The 19,530-nt window shown below is 42.7% G+C and overlaps 1 protein-coding gene across 6 annotated transcripts in view; it reads left to right on the top strand.

The window, feature by feature from the left end:
- The window catches only part of ralgapa2 (Ral GTPase activating protein catalytic subunit alpha 2), a 205,701-nt gene that overhangs the window by 33,744 nt on the left and 152,427 nt on the right, over positions 1-19,530 (top strand). For all 6 annotated transcript variants that reach the window (XR_010005277.1, XM_008109089.3, XM_062977917.1 and 3 more), the window contains 6 exons: positions 10,667-10,844; positions 11,986-12,101; positions 13,055-13,193; positions 14,343-14,542; positions 16,600-16,824; positions 18,685-18,858. Coding sequence is in view for 5 of the 6 variants with exons in the window: in XM_008109089.3 (XP_008107296.1) it covers positions 10,667-10,844; positions 11,986-12,101; positions 13,055-13,193; positions 14,343-14,542; positions 16,600-16,824; positions 18,685-18,858 (1,032 nt within the window). In the remaining variant the exon portion in view is untranslated. The remainder of the gene's footprint in view (positions 1-10,666; positions 10,845-11,985; positions 12,102-13,054; positions 13,194-14,342; positions 14,543-16,599; positions 16,825-18,684; positions 18,859-19,530) is intronic.

The following is a 19,530-nucleotide window of genomic DNA, read 5'->3' as shown; positions in this document are numbered from 1 at the left end:
GTTGTGACTGCCGAAGAACTACTTAGACATTTGCTCTTTGGGTTTTGTGCTGTTTTATCAACAACAGGCTGATTAGCAGACAAAAGGCAATGACTATTTCCATATGTCAAAGAAAATAAAAATTCACTGCAATTTGATCCTGTGGATAAGTGTTCAATTTTTAGAAAGCTTTATACTTTTGACCTGAACACTACAATAATCTGGATGTTTTCCTACCATGAAATAATTTTAAAATAAGTAGAGGTCCTGTAAGGAGCCTTGGTATGGTCAGCGACTGCAGGATTGGCACATGGCTCAAGCATATGCAGGATATATGAGCAACAATGGTGCAGCAATACATCAAGTTTAGGGGGAGAAATCTCAAGGGTTCCCAAGTAGTAGCAGGAGAAGTATTGGAGCTTAGCTGACTGAGAAATAATATGCAGTCCTGAGTTTCATAAGCATATTTCATGCTGTTTTCTACATTTGTTGTGTTGTGGATGTTGTATATGTTTTCCTTCTTTTACAGTTTGGACTGCGTTCTTTACTGCATTCTGCTGTGCCGTTTTTTTTTTCTTACATATCATTCTCCCAGCATGGATCCCAAGGACCTTACTTACAGACAAGACAAGCAAAAAATAAAACCTTTGACAATAAAAAGATTTAAACACAATTAAGCAATCATTACATTAAACCATCATTACATTTGTAAAAGTATAAAATCATTTTTTAAAAAAAAAACAGCACACAATCCCCATAAAATTCGCTTGGTTACCAATTATCTAATGACTGAATAAATTGGTCTTTTCCTGCTAACAAAAGGAGAACAGGGAGGAGACCAGCCCAGTTTCTCATGGAAAAGAATTCCACTGACTTGGGGGGGGGGGGGGGGGTGAGGCTTTCACTCAACCATATAACCCAGAATATCAAGGCAGAAAATCCCACAATATCTGCGTTGAACTAGGTTCTCTGAATCCACACTGCCATATATTCTAGTTCAAAGCTGAAAATGTGGGATTTTATTCAACTGTGAGGAAGGGGTCTGAGAGAGCCATTGAGAAGACTGTCTCCCATATCTTCACTAGAAATATGTATGATGGTGTTGGTATCGAGAGAAAGCCTTCTTGGAAGATCTTAAGACTCTGGCAGCTTTGCAGCTTTCACTGTGAATGAGAGATTGCCAAGATAATCATCAGCTGCCTTACTCTTGTAAACTCAGGGAAATCATGACTTTCTTGATTGAGTCAATCCAACTATAGTGCGTTTATCCTTTTTCCCTACAACTTTGCTTTATCAAGAGTTACTTTTCCAGTGAATTGCGTCATCACATAATATGGCCAAAGTATGAAAGCATCATCTTGCTTCTAATGTGGAGTTCAAACTTGATTTATAGCAGTCCATGATATCACTCTTCTCCAGCATCACTTTCACTTTTCTACCTATCAGCTTTCTAGTTCAGATTTTATAGCCATACATAGAAACTAGATTTTGAAATTCAGTTGTATGTCTTTACCCTTCATGATCTTTCCTATTTCCTTTAGTCTTGCCAAGTCTTAATTGGCTTCTGGTTTCTTCAATGGAGTCTCTCCATTTTGATTCGTGATTGAGCCAAAGTGTAGAAAATCTTTCAGTGTCTTCATTACCCTTTTTCTTCGTGTACTCTGTGAATGCACACTAATGGAGAGGCTGCGCCTGCGCAGGTTCCAACGGAAACTCTTCCCAAGCTGAAGTTTAAATTTTGGCGGTAGCCACGCCCCTCCGTCCCCGGAGGGCATATAAGGCAGCCCTCGGCGCCCGCTCCCCAGTTCCTTTTTTTTTCCGCCGCAAGGTTCACTTCGGACTCTCATGTCTACGACTCGCTTCAAGCGCTGCACTCAGTGTGCCGCTAAAATTCCTGATTCCGACGGCCACGCCAAGTGCCTCTTCTGCCTCGGGGAGGCACATGTCGTCGGTACCTGCCGTTTCTGCCTAGCCCTGACGGCTCAGGCTAGGAAGAATAGAGCCGCGAGGCTTAGAGCGGCGCTCTACGAAAAATCGCTTGCCCCTGAGCCCATTCCGTCGACTTCGGGCACGAAGCCGTCGCTCAACCCGAGATCGATGTCGGCTCCGACAGCTAAAGCTCCCTCGGTCTCGTCCAGGGCGTCCAGAGCCTCCAAAACGGCTAAAGCCGCCAAACCGCCGTGCACACTCACCACGGCTACTATGTCGACTCGTTCCGGTCGGGTCGGCCCTTCCTCGACATCGAGCTCGGTGGCCTCCGTGTCCTCGGTTCGATCCCATCTCGGGTCCCCTCCGTCGACCTCTGCGATGAAGATCGCCTTTAAAAGGGCTCATGAGGAAGCTTGTCGGACCCAATCCGACTCAGCAATGGTCCCTCCCACACCGGGTAAATCCATGAGGGTTCCATCAAAACAACCGCTTGCAAAGAAGAGGGCGACCCAACGTTCTTCCTCCTCTGCTTCCTCCAAGATGGACGTCCCTTCTTCGGCGACTTCTTCTAGAAAGTCCTCTCCCATCGCTCCCGCTCAGCGGCCTCGTCAGCCTTCTCCTCACCAACTTTCTGATGGCGAGTTACAGGACTCACCCCACCACTCCACTCAGACAGTGGTCAGGGTGCCGTCTCCTCGACCTGCGGTCTCACATCGCCCGTCTCGGCAACAGCTTTTTCCCCCGACCTCGACACCGGAGCGGGGTAGACAAACCACTCGTCTGGCTCGAGCGGCCCAGGCCTCGGCCTCAAAGGAAACTCGGCCACAGATTGCTCCTGCTCTTGAGGCTTTGCCTCCACCAGAGACTGTGTTGTCATCTCCTCCTCAGTCCCCTCAAGGGGCTGAGGATGATGAGATTGATGTCGATTGCCCTGATTCCGCTCTCTCGGCCTCGGTGGTATCTCTAGGCCTCGATCTCTCTCCTCCTCATGATGCTTATGAGGTGGACCCTCCTTCGCCTACCGACAACATTCGGGCTTTCTCTGAACAAATGATTAGAATGGCTGATGCCCTGGGTCTGGAAATCAAACAAACTTCCAAGGCGGTGTCTGACCCGGTTTTCAAACGGGTCCAAGCCCAAGCCCCTCCAGCCACGTTGTTACCGTTTTTGCCGTACCTTCTAGATGTCATCCAATCATCTTGGAAGACTCCTTCCTCGATTCCTCCTACCTCGAAGAGAATCGAATCTTGGTATCGTACAGATGACGACACCTTAGAATGGCTTAAACACCATCCCGACCCAAATTCCATGGTCGTTAAGGCTTCTCAAACCTCCGGTCGTGAATCCACTACCCCTGCAGATAGAGAGGGCAAGAGATTTGACGCGGTCGGTCGTAAGCTCTATTCCGGGGCCCTTCTACTTTGTAGAATGGCGAACTATGGGGCTTGTATGGGGGCCTACCAGCAGATCATTTGGGAAAAAGCACAGCCCTTCTTCGCGAAGTTGTCCGACGAAGACCGGTCGGTTCTGTCCACCCTCCAGCAAGAGGCCGACTCGCTGGCGCATCATCAAATTCAGATGGCTAAGCATACAGGCGACACGGCCGGCAAGATGATCACCCATGCCATTGCCATTCGTCGCCACGCCTGGCTGAGGTCGTCCGGTTTGTCCTCCTCCTCCAGGCAAGTCATCGAAGACCTCCCCTTCGACGCCATGGGCCTCTTCAACTCTGGCACTGACGACAAGCTCAAAACCAACCATGACTTTAAAGTTCTGGCCACTAAATGCGGTGACCAACCCCAAACCCACCGCACCAAGTGGTTTCCTCAGCGTTTTCGGCGTTTCCCGCCTCCCTCTTACCGCCATCAATCCTTCAGGCGTCCCTCGGTACCGAACAACCAGAACCGCCAACAGCCTCGACGCGCTGTTCAACCGCAAAGACAACGCGGTCGTACCACCCCCACCGCTGGTCAACCCCACCGGCGTTCCTGATGCCATCTCTCTCTCCAGAGACTCTTTCTACGGTACCGATGCAGTTCTCATTCCTCTGCACCCCTCTCTTCCACCAAATCAACCTCATGGTCTCTTTTTAGACCGCCTGGCTCCCTTCTTTCACCGGTGGAAATCTATCACTTCAGATGCCTGGGTCCTCAAGATTGTCCAAGAAGGCTATGCCTTAGAGTTCGAGGAGCTCCCGCCCACGGGACAAGTTCTTCTCTCCAACCCTTCTCGAGAAATTCTCGCAGAGGTCAACGCCCTCCTCGCCAAAGGGGCTATTCGGCCTTCTCCATCGATACAGGACCCTCAAAACTTCTTCTCCAGATACTTCACGGTCCCGAAGAGGGGTGGGGGCCTCCGCCCAATTCTGGACTTACGCATGCTCAATGCCTTCATACGTCCAACCAAGTTCAGGATGGTCTCCATCGCCTCCATCCTCCCGATGCTTCAACGCAGGGACTACTTCGTGTCTATAGACCTACGAGACGCGTATTTCCACGTAGCGATCCGAGAAACCCACAGGCGCTTCCTCTCTTTCAAAGTTCTCGACCAAACCTACCAGTTTACCGCTTTACCCTTTGGCCTCTCTACGGCCCCAAGGGTCTTTACCAAAGTCGTCGCTGTCGTGGCCGCCCACCTCCGGCTCCAGGGGATCACAGTCTTCCCTTATCTAGACGACTGGCTTCTGGTCGAATCCGACCCTGCCCTCCTCCGACGTCATGTCGAATACACCCTCTCCCTTCTAGAATCTCTCGGTCTCCAGCTAAACCCCGACAAATCTCACCTCACTCCGTCGAACAAAATCCGCTTCATCGGTGCCCTGTTCGACTCAATCTCTCGGACTGTCTCTCTCCCGCTCGACAGGTTCCTAGCCCTTCGTCAACAAATCTCCTTTTGCGAGACCCACCGGAGGGTTCGGGCTCGGTCCATCCAGGTATTGCTGGGCCACATGGCCTCCACAGTCCTCACAACCCCGTTTGCCAGGCTCCATCTCCGCGCTCTGCAAAGATGGTTTATAGACGTTTTCAAGCCTTTTCGCCACCTCAACTCGAGGTTTCTCTCCATCCCACTCCACGTTCGTCGGTCGCTTCTCTGGTGGAAGTCCCTCTCCAACGTCTGCAAGGGTCTTCCGTTCCACCCGACTCCTCCCTCGTCCACTATAACCACGGACTCATCCAATTTCGGCTGGGGAGCCCACATGAGCGGTCTCACTGTTCAAGGCCTCTGGTCTCCTTCCGAGAAGGCCAATCACATAAACTTTCTGGAACTTCTTGCCATCTTCAAGGCTCTGAAAGCCTTCTCCCGCCTGATCTCCCAAAAATCTGTCCTCGTCCAATCAGACAACACAGTAGCAGTCTTCTACATCAACAAACAGGGCGGCACGCGTTCAAGGAAGCTGATGCTTCTCTCCTCCCAGCTGTGGTACTGGTGTATAGCCCGCAACATTCAAGTCTCGGCGATTCACCTTCCCGGGATCCAGAACAATTTAGCGGATGCCCTCAGCAGAATGACGACCTCCTCCCACGAGTGGATGCTCGATCCCGAGACTCTTCTTTCTCTTTTTCACAAATGGGGCTTTCCCACTCTGGACCTCTTCGCTTCTCCCCAGAACGCACAGTTGCCTCGGTACGGGGCGAGACTTCCCCCGTCCTCCTTTCCAGGCTGCCTGGGGGACGCCTTCCTTCTAGACTGGTCAGCGGAACCGATCTACCTCTTTCCGCCTTTTCCTCTCATACCAAAGGTCCTACAGAAACTCCGGTCGATACCGACGTCGGCGATCCTGATAGCTCCAGCATGGCCTCGCCAACCTTGGTTCCCGGCTCTTCTTCATCTCTCCAGAGCGACCTTCGTCACCCTGCCTCTCCTCCCGCACCTCTTGTCCAGGGAGAACGGCCAGATCCTGCACCCGGATCTCCCCTCTCTACATCTCACTGCTTGGAGAATTCTCGCCTGACCTCCCTCCCGCAGAACCTGCAGGAGGTCCTCCGCGCAGCTCACAAGCCGGCTACAACCAGATCTTACACTTATAAAGTTTCTCGCTTCCGCTCCTTTCTTCGCTCCCGAGGAATTGTTGCCTTCCCAACCTCGGTACCGATAGTGCTAGACTTTCTTATGTCTCTGGCAGACCAAAAACTTTCTCTTGCTTCTATGAAATCTTACTTGGCCGCCCTATCCTGGTGTTTTCAACAACATGGTAGACCGTCGTTGTTCTCTGATCACCTTGTCAAAACCTTCTTAAAAGGATACAATAACATCTGCCCCCCGTCTCAGCCTCCTACTCCGGGGTGGAACCTCGAGCTCGTGCTTTCCCAGCTCACTACCCCCCCTTTCGAGCCTTTGGCCTCGACCGACCTACGTCTCCTTTCTTGGAAAGTTGCCTTCCTGGTGGCCATAACTTCAGCGCGCAGACCCTCGGAACTGGCAGCCCTTCGGGTTGATGAACCTTACCTCCGTTTTCATCATGACCGTGCCGTTCTCCGCCCGGACATCACCTTCCTTCCTAAGGTGGTCTCAGCTTTTCACCTTAACCAGGACATTGTCCTCCCCGCCTTCTTTCCAGACCCCTCGTCTCCCCTTGAACGGAGACTGCACCTCCTTGATGTGCGCAGGGCACTCCTTTTCTATCGAGACCGTACTAAAGACATTCGAAAGACCTCAAAACTTTTTGTGGCCCATGCTCCAGATAAACTGGGCAATCCTATTTCTTCACAGAAACTGTCTCATTGGATTGCTCAGGCTATTGAATTGGCCTACGAACTGGCCAAACGCCCACCCCCTCCGTCGGTCCGCCCGCGTTCGACGAGGGGCCTCTCCACGTCGACTGCCTTCCTAAGGGGTATCCCCCTGGACTCTATTTGCAGGGCAGCGATCTGGTCCAACCCACTTACGTTTGTGTCTCACTATAGGGTAGACCAGAAAACCTTAAAGGATTCAGCCTTTGCTAGGGCAGTTTTGTCATCCTGCTTGTCCTGAAAGGCCCCTTCATGTATTCCTATTTTGTGGATGTTTTTTCATGCCATCCTTTTGTCGTTTTCCTGTTCAGTACATGTTTGCACTGTTATCTCTGACAAATTGTGCCTTATTTGCCACTGCCTTCCTCCTTTGGAGAATGATGCGCCTTACTTGCACATGTTTTCTTACATTGTTTATATCATGCCTTACCGGGTTGCTCTCGGTGTTATGCGTGTGTTCATGCAATACTTCAATGGGTCCTTCGGACCATGTTATTGATGTTTAATAAACATATGTTTGGACATTATCTCGTTGTCAGGGTTTGCTTAGCCCGCCTCCGAGACCTAAGCTTGCTAGTCTCCATTAGTGTGCATTCACAGAGTACACGAAGAAAAAGGACAGGTTGCTTACCTGTAACCATGTTTCTTCGAGTGTACTCTGTGAATTCACACAAGCCCGCCCTTCCTTCCCCTCTGGCAAACCCTCTTCCTTCCTCGTTGCCTTAGCGGCGTAGGAACTGGGGAGCGGGCACCGAGGGCTGCCTTATATGCCCTCCGGGGACGGAGGGGCGTGGCTACCGCCAAAATTTAAACTTCAGCTTGGGAAGAGTTTCCGTTGGAACCTGCGCAGGCGCAGCCTCTCCATTAGTGTGAATTCACAGAGTACACTCGAAGAAACATGGTTACAGGTAAGCAACCTGTCCATCTGTGGTTATTATTTTTGCCTTCTTACTAAGCAAATCCCACTCCAGAGAAGTAACTCAAGGATACCATGGCTGAGAGACCTAGAAGAATATCCTCTCCAAGTCCCATTTGCAAATAATTGGCACTATCTATGCCCCATAGCCAGGCAGAAAGATGGATTGAAGTGAAATAAATAATCTGTTGTGTATAGGAGACCCTGGAGCTGAGAGGTTATCACATGATCCTTGCACAAGAAGGGGATATTAGAGACTGACGTGCAATTCTCTACCATGGTATGTTCAAGGAAAGGGTCCCCCCCAATAATGGCTTCACCACAGGCAGAATAGAAAACTACCTTGCTGAAGTGAGGCATTCTGCATGCTCCTTTCACCCTCAGCCACTCTCACTCTGGCTGCTTTCTGGAACCAGGAACTCCAAGGTGCCAAGGTTACATTGACTTAACCTGAGTGAACCATAGTATCCAAATCAGAGCAGAGTTGCATGATTTTGTTCACGAAGTATCTGGTAGATGCTTCACTGTGGCTGCCAAGCGTTCTGTTTTCTTTTTCAGTGGGGCAGAATGAAAAAGGCCCTTGACCGCTCAGGACAGTTAGGAACAATTTTGTCTACTGCTAATGCCATTTCTTATTTCTAGAGATCAGTCAATGCGTTGACATGATTACCTGCCAAGGTAACAGGGAAATCCCCAAAAGGATTGTGAAATAGATTCATAAGCAACCTGCAGAGGACTATATTAGACCACTGTAATTAGTTCTCCTCCCCTGTAGAGGATCCAAGTTCCGTTGGCTGCAAAAGTACCAGTCAGGGGTCTGCCATAATAACAGATCTATAGGAAGCTTTTTCACACCAAGATCGGCATTAGCCAGCTAACACATAAAACAAGGTTTAGAGTGTGTTCTGCAGTATAAGTAAATGCCACTTGAGACCCAGCAGATTGTGGGATGGGGCACGTGGGAGAAATCGTCTCCCAATAGACCACTGCAACTCCCCCTCCCCAATATCTCTTCCCAGCCCTTGCCTGTTGCTGTAGAGAAAAACTAAGCAAACATAGCAGAAAGACGTTAAATTCTACCTCTCCCCATCTTCATCTAGCAAGGTATTTGTAATAAAACAACATATTGTGTAGAAAAGTAGTATAATAAACACTCCTTTTGCAAGTATTGTCAGCTGATTAAAACCTACATCTAACTACCTTTGCCTTGAGAACTCTGGCAGATTATGTAATCTCTCTGAAATAATCCAGTAATTGCTTTTCTGCTTCTGTATTTGCATTTAGAGACTAATTATGCTGAATAGTGCCTTGCTTTGATTCTGAAAACATTAGAACATAGGCTTAAATTATTTTTGTTATCATTCCACTTTCACTCTCTTAAAAAAGACTCCTAGTGGCTAACAATACTAAAAACAATACAGGATGCAATTTAAAACTTAAAACATATAAAAACTAAAATAGAATTATGTTGCTGCTGTTTATTTGTTCTGTCGCTTCTGACTCTTCGTGACCTCATGGACCAGCCCACACCAGAGATCCCTGTCAACCGTGGCCATCCACAGCTCCTTCAAGGTTGAGTCAGTCACTTCAAGGATAACATCCATCCATCTTGTCCTTGGTCAGTCCCTCTTTCTTTTTCCTTCCATTTTCCCCAGCATCATTATCTTCTCCAAGCTTTCCTGTCTTCTCATTATGTGGCCAAAGTACTTCATCTTTGCCTCTAATAGCCTTCCCTCCAGTGAGCAGTCGGGCATTATTTCCTAGAGTATGGACTGGTTTGATCTTCTTGTGGTCCAAGGCACTCTCAGAATTTTTCTCCAACACCACAGCTTAAAAGCATCTATATTCCTTCGCTCAGCCTTCCTTATGGTCCAGCTCTCACATCCATATTACCACAGGGAATATCATTGCTTTAACTATGCGGACCTTCATTGCCAGTGTAATGTCTCTAAAATAGAATTATAGGACTATGAAAATAAATACTTAAAGCCATTAAAATAATTAAAAACCTATTGAAATACATACATCACTCCTCAGCACACCTTGACATGGTCTTATAAGCTTTCTTCTTCAAATGCCTGCCTGAATAAGAAAGGCTTTAATCAGCTGCTAAAACCTGTTATTGAAGTATTTTAATATATAGGATTTCAATTGGACTGTATGTCTAATTGGACTGTATGTATGTATGTGTTTATATACACACACATATACTCTGTTCGGAGCCTCCGGTGTTAAAGCGCTGAGCTGCTGAACTTGCAGACCGAAAGGTCACAGGTTCAAATCCAGGGAGCGGAGTGAGTGCCCACTGTTAGCTCCAGCTTCTGCCAATCTAGCAGTTTGAAAACATGCAAATGTGAGTAGATCAATAGGTACCGCTCCGGCGTTCCATGCAGTCATGCCAGCCACATGACCTTGGAGGTGTCTACGGCCAATGCTGGGTCTTCGGCTTAGAAATGGAGATGAGCACCATCCCCAGAGTCGGACATGACTGGACTTAACGTCAGGGGAACCCATACTCTGTTCAGATGATCCTGCAAAACGTTTTGCTTTGTCAGACAGCTGCTGCATATACAAATTCTATTTTATCCCATTCTTCTCTTACTGAGTTGTAACAATGACAATTTGATAGCCACCTAATACCTCAAATGTATTATTTGAATTACATTTACTGAGAATAATTTTAATGTTGATACAAACTTCAGAGTAAATTATAGTTACGGTAAAAAAAAAAAAAAAAGCCAAACCACAGAAGGAATCTAGTGAAGAACAGAAAGGGGGAAAGGCAGCATGTTTCCAATCCAGGGCATAGTTTGGAGAGCTATATTTGTTCTGAGTTGACATTTGAAGTTTCAGAATGGTGATAGTAACTCTTAGGGAGCATTATAGACTTATAAAGCATAGATGAGTATATATAGAAACAATCATACAAGCAGTGATATCTTGTGGGAAAAGTATGTTAGTATAGATATAGCTGGTTTGGTGCTTTGATAATCTCTTGTTTAAGGCAAATAAGATAAAGCCCTTAATTAAGACATTAAACAATTCTGTATTTTCTCAATATTAATGGCGGGTTTTTAAAACATTGTATATATTTTTAAATGTCTTTTTTTAGATAAGATGTGAAGGAATCCGGTTATTTCTTCTATGGCTGCAAGCGCTCCAGACCAATTGCTCTGAGGAGCAGCTGCTAATTTTTGCTTGCCTTGTGCCTGGTTTTCCTGCAGTGATGTCTTCAAAAGGTCCATGTACACTGGATACTATCATTAGCTCTCCTTCCAGTCTTCCAGATGGTTAGTTCTTACACATTGTATATTTGCTGTCTAAGGTATTTAGAGAAGGAAAGTTACTGTATACTTGCTTAGTTGGTCTGTCATCTCACTTGAAAAAAACCCTGTAGTCAGATAAATTTTAATATATTTGTTAATGGATTCAATCATAAATTTGTATATGAGAAAAAAGCAATAGTTGTAATGATGATGAGAACCATAATCTAACACATTTGGAGGAGGAGCCTGAGGAAGCAACTAACCTCTGATACGGATATCACTTGACACCATGTTGATGTATCTTGTACAGTGAACTTCTCCTGAGATGGGAGAATTCAAAATAACTTTTTGTTTACTGATGGATCTATGGACTGTAATAAATATTGTTGTTGTTGAAACATGTACAACATATTTTAGATGATGAAGAAGAATGTTTAAACTGACAAATAAGTATTACCGCATGCTTCTTTAGACAGAAGAAAGACTGCCTCCAGTAAGACAACTACATCTTATGCATGCTTTATCGTCATCCACTTTCCCCAGTGCATACCTTGTCAATGTCATCCACCTCAAAACAGCAAGATTCATACCCCGTTGTCCCAAAATAACACACCGAAATTATATGATGTCACTTTCCATTGTCAAATTGACAACCAGAATGGCACAACTGCAACCTTCGAAAACTCATGAGCACCTGCTGCAGCCCACCAATATCCAGAGCATGCCCATTCTTGATTTAGGCCCGGTTAATGAAGCATGTATCATGGGTCTTTGATCCTCTAGGGTATGGTTCCAGAACTGACACACACACACACACACACACACACAGTGGATGCTTAAGGACCATTATGTGTAAAAGGGAATCTCTTATATGGCAAAACTGAGTGTTGCTTTTGGGATTTAAAAAGAAATCAAGTCATGGATAGTACAGAATCCATGGATATGGAGGGCTGATTGTACAGTGTATACACGACATTTAGACAAAGTAGTATAGATGTTTCTTTTTGAACCCCACCAATCATATTTGTTTTAGTGTAAGTACAGAGTGCACTTTTTGACAAATGACACAGCCAATCGTTGAACTTTTTGTCTTGCAAACCAGGGTTCATGCTTATGCTACTATACTTTACATCTTTGAAAAACATGTCTTTGTTTTCTATTTTAGCAAAGATTTTTCCAGAGGAAATAACACCACTTTTACCACATGCCTCTGGTGAAAAGAGTACTGACGACCCAACTTGCTCCTTCCTTCAAATACTGTTAAAATATATGGTCATCCAAGTGAGTAAATATGCCATAAATCTACTTCATCAATACAATTTAACTTGGATAAGGGCAACTATGGAGGGTTTGGTAGACCTCTTTCTGCCATCAGGACATTCTTGAGCTACACAGAAAGCTAAATATACTAAGGAAAGAAGGAAGGAAGGAAGGAAGGAAAGAAAGGTTGCAGTGGAAACATGCAACTCTTTTAAAGAGTGAAAAAATGAAATATCTCTAGTGTCTTGGGCCTCCAAACAACCTTGGAAAGACTACATCTGGCTCTAAGCCTGCACTTGATGCACCCCTAAATTTATTTGTTCATTCATACACTCACTCCAAATATCTCTAAAGTTAGGCCTTGCTATTGGCTGTTATAGTGGTCAGATGGCTACATATCCCCCATTGCTGCTCATCAGGAAGTGCATCAGGAAAAGAGTGTTTCCTGATTTATACAGTAGAGTCTCAGTTATCCAACCTTCGCTTATCCAACGTTCTGTAGTATCCAACGCAGTTTGCCTTTTAGTAGTCAGTGTTTTTGTAGTCAATATTTTCAATACATTGTGATATTTTGGTGCTAAATTCATAAGTACAGTAATTGCTACATAATGTTACAGTGTACTGAACTGCTTTTTCTGTTGATTTGTTTTAAAATATGATGTTTTTGGTGCTTAATTTGTAAAACCATAACGTAATTTGATGTTTAATAGGGTTTTCCTTAATCCCTCCTTATTATCCAACATTTTTGCTTATCCAACGTTTTGCTTGCCCGTTTATGTTGGATAAGTGAGACTCTACTGTATATGTATTCATGTGCTGGGGCTAGGGAAAACATTTTTTTACTGTGCCTTTTTGAGGTCCAAGTATATATTGGAAAAGAAAGTTGTTTTCTTGTAAATAAATATTAAAACTCAGTTAATTTTATTTTAAAAAATCTATGTATGAATATGAAACCCCTTTTACCTCTGGCACAGGCTGCAAGCTTGGAATGGAAGAATAAAGAGAATCATGATACTGGGTTTAAGTTCCTTTTTGCCTTGTTCAGAAAATATTATCTTCCTCATTTATTTCCCAGTTTTACAAAACTAACAAATCTCTACAAACCTGTGCTTGGTAAGTAAATACATTATTTTAAATCCTTTCAAAAATTTTGTAGAGCAGTACTTTTTATAAACATTGTTACTTTCAGGGTTTAAATGTACCCATCTATACAAATGGAAAGATATTTCGATCTTATTGAACCATGACTTATTTAGCTCTAGTTTGATACTGCATTTTGAATATTTTAATTCTAACCCAGGGAAACATGAAAATGACAGAAAAGTGTTTCTCCAGAGATCTTGGTTAGCCAGGAACTCATGGGTTTCTAACTGAAATGTGATCTTATGGGTCATATAATCTGTATGATGTTTTGTAAAGTAAATATGTTTAGAGTCAGTGAATACATAAAGATTTCATGATTTTAAAGTAATATGCTTAGGTTCAGAATTTGTCTTAAAACCTTATTTATATATATTTACTTGAATGAATCAATGAAACTTTATTTGTAGCCTACCCTATCTACCTGATAGGACTCAGGGCGGCTCACAACAAATATTTACAGTAATGGCAAACATTCAATGCCGACAATAATACATAAACAAATCAATAAACATATCAGAAATAACTCAGTAAATTACAAATCAACATAAATGAACAAGACATAAAATAAGTCCACATAATTACTAACATATTAAATCCTTAAATATCATTTAAAATTAGGCTAAAATTGTTGGGGAGGAGATGAAAAACAACACGTTAACAAATCCTATTTTTTCAGCAAAAAATTATTTCCAAATAAGCGTGCTTGTTTTGAAGATGTATGTCTTAATAAACATTGTTTTAGCAATGTACACTAAAAGCCCAATTTCTCATTTAAGGCTAACATACATTACATACATTAGTTTTGCTAATCCTTTGCATAATAAAAATGTTCAATTTGAACAAGGAAATTTTAATAATATTCTTTGGACTGAGAATCAGTTTGTATGTGCAAATTATACTTTTTAAATTCCTATTTAGACTGCTCCGCTAGTGTATAGAGAGAATCACTTTCGAACATCTTTTTGAAAATTTTGTTTGTCTTGGAAATACATTAATCATTTGTGTTTCTATGTATTCAGCAGTTTTTATTGTTTCTTCTAAGTGGGAAGGTTACACTATGAACTGGTGTTCCTAAGGTCAGGGTTTGAAAAAATACATTTCCTGTTTTCTGTTTTACAGACATCCCTGGTCTGCGACCTAAGCCATCATATGTTAGTGCAACTTGTAATAATGAAAACGTTTATAGCACAAAAATACCATACATGACTGCTCGTGTTGTTTTTATTAAATGGATTGTAAACTTTTTTCTGGAAAAAAAGTATTTTATACCAACACAGAATTCTAAAAATGGAGGGGATGTTTTGCCCAGAATCATTCAAGTACGTTGCTGATTTTATGATATTATTTCTGATGAAGTTTTAAATCAGTGTTTTACTTTTTAAAGCCACATTATTTAAACTTTGACATAAATGTTATTGCTAGACCTTACCTTAATCTCAGCTAAAGTAGGTCTACTGAATGAACATATGAATGGTTAGGTCCACATTGTGTGAATCCCACTGATTTAATAAGTCTACTATAAGTGAGACTACCAGTTGGGTTTAGGGTTTTTGTATATAGACTAGCTTGGGGACCCAGTGATATCTGGATTATTAGAAGAAGGCATTGTTTGTTTTGGAATGTTAGGTAGGTTTTGGGATGTAAGGTGAAATCACTGAAGTTTGATCCAGATCCGTCATTGGCTGGGTTTAGTGCTGTCTGTATAAGGGTGAACTACAACTCCCAGATTTCCAAGGCAATCACCCCCAAACCCTTCCAGTATTTGCAGTTGGCCATGTTGGGTCTGTGTGCTAAGTTTAGTCCAGATCTGTTGTTGGCTGGGTTCAGGGCTCTTTGGATAAGGGTGAACTACAACTCACAGATCTGAGGTCAATCACCCCCAAACCAGGCTCATATGCACAGTTGGCCATGTTGGGTCTGTGTGCCAAGTTTGGTCCAGATCTGATGTCAGCTGGATTAAGTGCTTTCTGGATGCAGGTGAACTATAACTCCCAAAATCAAAGTTGGTCATGTTGGGTCTGTGTGCCAAGTTTGGTCCAGATCTGATGTCAGCTGGGTTAAGTGCTTTCTGGATGCAGGTGAACTATAACTCCCAAAATCAAAGTCCATTCCCACTATCACCAGCATTATGTTTAGTTGGTCATGGGGCTTCTCTGTGCCAAGTTTGGTCCCAGTCCATTGTCAGTGGGAGTCACGATTTCTCTGGATGTTGGTGAACTATAACTCCCAAAATCCAGGTCCATTCCCACTAACCCCTGCAGTATATTCGGTTGGTCATGGGGCTTCTCTGTGCCAAGTTTAGTCACAGTCCATTGTTGGTGGGGGTCAAAGTATCAGTGAAGGTACTGCAAGTCCCATCAACCGTGGCAAGTTTGGTCCAGATCTATCATTGGTTGGGTTAACAGTGCTCTCTGGATGTAGGTTAAGTACAGCTCTTGTAAATCATTGTGAATTCTCTCCAAACCTCTTGCTCAGTTGCTGTTCAATTCCTCTGTTAACTGTGTGCCATAGGAAAGGGTAGGAAATGGTTAAGGGTCAAAGTAGAGGCAGTGGGCGGGGGCATGCGAATGAAGGAACCCTGGAATGTCCATTCTGGAGGAAAAATAGATCATCTAGGATGAAATTGTCGCTGCATGAAAGCCTTCATTTGGGTGGGGGGCAGAATGGTGTTTGTGGAGGACACTGGAAGGGTGTGAGCTGCATGTTCATGGTGCTCACTATAACCTGCATGTCAGTGGAAGGAGAGCCATTGGTGTCTTCTGCACAGTGGGAACTATAGCTGTTTGTGGAGGTGGGAGGCTGTCTGTGTAAGTAGACAGCTCCTCCACATACACACATACACATTTTTCACTTTTATTATGTGTATAGATAGATTTCTTTTTACATAGATGTAGCTGCTTTCACTCATTAAAATATTGCACACTTTGAGCGTTAAGTGTTATCTATAGTTAAATAAGGAAAGCTTATTTACTAATTGAATGACATCCTTGTGACAGCTAGCAGTTATGTACACATATTTAGTGAAATTTAGTTGAAACAAATCGAAGCTAGTAAAACTTGCACTTGCCCATATAGATTTTGAAGCTTGTGGCTTCATGTTCTCAAATACATTATGAGAAAGACCAGAGTAAATTTTCTCCAAACCTTTAAGCATAAGAAGCATGTGAGATGGGCATCTTTAAATTTTATTAAATGGAATTATGAGTTGTTCTGTTGCAGGACTTACTCATTCCAACTCTACATATGTTGTTGGACTGCAGTTGTTTTGTGGAGCTGTTTCATTGCTAGTAACAATAAGCCTAACTCAAATTTCTTCTGCATAGCATGTTTCTAAAATATAATTTGCGTTCTCTTCCCCCACCTCCTTTTATTCTAGACTGTGGGTGGTGCAGTGCAAGATAAAAATCCTGAGCCAGAGAACAGTGTTCCACCAGATCAAGAGAAAAGCCATTCAAACAACAACACTCTCTCTGAACGGAGGCTCAGTGATTCTAGCTTTTGCAGCATTGAGGAGCAACATCGGGCAGTGTATGAGATGGTGCAGCAGATCTTTCTGTCCACACGAGGTTATGTAAATTTTGTCAATGAAGTATTTCGACAGGTTAGTGTGTGCAAACATTTTTATATATGTACAGTAGCTGTTTGTATTAGGTAGTACATTTGGGTTTATATATAGATTCCTGGTTTGCAGCCGTGTCACTTGGAGGCCTTGGTCAAATGCCATTTCCTAAACTCCATCCTAAGCATATTGAAGGAGGAAATAAATTCTTACAGTCTGGTCTTGGTTCTTGAAGCTATGTGGGAAGGAATTTAAATGTCAACTTATTTTGGGGATGTTATTAATCTAGTTTGGAAAAGAAAAGCACAAGAAAGCTGAGAAACAACTTTAGAAAATGGATTATAAATCTTGTCAATTTCAATAGTTCTTCCTTCTAAGCAACCTGCTTGAGCTTGTGCTACAAATCTTTTAATTTGTGATTAAGATTTATAAAGAGTTTAAACCAAATAAATTCTGGAAGTCTCAGTGGAAGATAAAACTGGTGGATAAACACATATCTGGGGGACCTCCATGTTAGGGCTATGGAGGTATATAAAATAAAAACAAGGATCCCAAATATGGTGCCTGTGGATCTCCTCCCCATTAAATTTTCAGATAAGGAAAATTTGAAGACTTGGATATTCTAGATCAGTGTTTCTCAAACTGTGCTGATCCAGATGTTTACCAGCTGTTAGGAATGGTGGGAGCTGAAGTCCATAACATCTGGAGGAGCATAGTTTGAGAAACTTTGTTCTAGATGTAACATAGTAATGCCACTAATACACATATTTAGTTATTTACTATATTTAACCCCGCCCTTCTCATCCCAAAGAGGACTCAGAGCAGCTTTCATCTGAAATGTTAATTTCATCTTGATGTTATTTTCACAATCATAGGAAACAGTAAAGATACAGGTGATTTACATTTGTGATTCCTGTCTTCTCAAGAAATATATATACATGTTCTTATCCTTAGCAAACCTGTGAACATTTGCTGTTGCCTAGACTATCTCTCAAAATAGTACAGTATATGTAAACTACTACTGCAGTTGACAGATTGCAAAGTCATGCTAGTTATACTTGTTGCAGTATTCTGGATTGATTGGTTGACTTGGGTTAACAGTCTTTATTTGACTTAAGCTTACATCTCTTTCTGTTTACCTGAAGGAAATGCTTCTATATTCAGTAAATTTTACCCCAGAGGAAATGTGGTTTGAGATTACATTCTAATTGGCATCAGTTCTGTTCTGCATTCTTCTATTTAGCTTTGAGAAATCAAGAAGATTCATTCCGAGATTTAATACATCAAGTAACATGTGCATTTTCAGACTGGATCTTTTGATCTTAGTTCAGTGTCTTACAACAGCTATCCCCTACATTCTCTGGGATTAAGACCCCATCTACACTGCTATATAAAATCTAGATTATGTACTTTAAACTGGATTATATGTCAATGAAGACTCATATAATCCAGTTCAAAGCAGATAATATTGATTATCTGCAGTGTAGATACACCCTAAGGGCATTTGGTATCCTTCAGAAATTTTGCACCAGAATTCCCACTATTGCAGTAGTTGTTGGTTAGAAATGATATGGGTTCCAGACCAACTCATCTGAAGGGCACCAGGTTGGTTAAGACCTTATCAAAAATGCTATCAATATAATTTTCTTTCCAGTTTTGTTTTTCTTAATATTGGTATGATTTTATTACAGAATTTTCATGTTACACCAAAATGCCTTTTAAAATAAAAATGCTTTTGACTGGAAAGATTGATCTGGGATAGTCTTGTGGGTCTCTCTTTTCATAGCCTTCTTTTATGTAGTATGGCTTCTTCCTTGATTGAATGGACTGACAAATGATCCCTAAATACAAGTCAATAAAATTTCAATTACAGGTCAGTAAAATGCGTTGTTCATATTTTAGGCTTTTTTACTGCCTTCATCAGAGATATCTTCATCTGAAAAGGTAGTGAAAGTATACAGGAAGTGGATACTGCAAGAGAAGCCGGCATTCATGGAAGAACCGGATATGAAGGAAGTTGTTCAAGATGATGATGGCATCACAGATAATTCAACAACCGAGTCAGACGGCAAACATGTATGCGGCTATTCTTTACTAAAAAGTTTGGATAGTTTATAATGTATAATAAAATGAAGATAATAAATAATTGTCATTGATAAGACTGAACATCTTAAGAGTAGTACAAAACTACAAATTTAGTTCTTTTGATTTGCTTTTAACTAGGCCTGTTGAGTCACCTGTCATTTTGGGTATGATTTCACTCTTGTCTACATCAGTAGCGTATTCAGTCAGCACTCTAGATCTGAGGGAATGGAGTTTGGACATGATGGTCTTTCTTCAAATACTGGTACACTGATGAACTCCAGATATTTCTTTAGATCCCATTTCCTCAGAATAGTGTCCCAGAGTTCCCACCAGATGAACTGTCAAAACTATATTCCTTCCTTTCAACTCCCCTAATCTCCATGGCACTCAAGAAGATCAGACAGGAAAAGGCAAAAATAGTTCTCATAATTCCACATTGGCTTTGCTGGCATTTATTTATTTTTATTTTTATTGCATTTGTTAATCTTAGTAACCTGGGAATTTCTTCTGTTTCTGGGCCTGTCCAACTTTGTCAATCAGCATCTCATTTTCCATTTTTCCTTTTATTTGGCTTGGAAAGGAACTGAGGAGATGCTATGGATACAATAAGAAATACTCTTCAAAAGGAATACATGGTCCCTTACTCACCTGGGTGGTTGAATG

The sequence above is a fragment of the Anolis carolinensis genome, chromosome 4 (assembly GCF_035594765.1).
Source record: "Anolis carolinensis isolate JA03-04 chromosome 4, rAnoCar3.1.pri, whole genome shotgun sequence".
Classification (NCBI taxonomy): domain Eukaryota; kingdom Metazoa; phylum Chordata; class Lepidosauria; order Squamata; family Dactyloidae; genus Anolis; species Anolis carolinensis.
The sequence above is the reverse complement of the archived record's forward strand: the minus strand, read 5'-3'. Positions and strand labels throughout refer to the sequence as shown.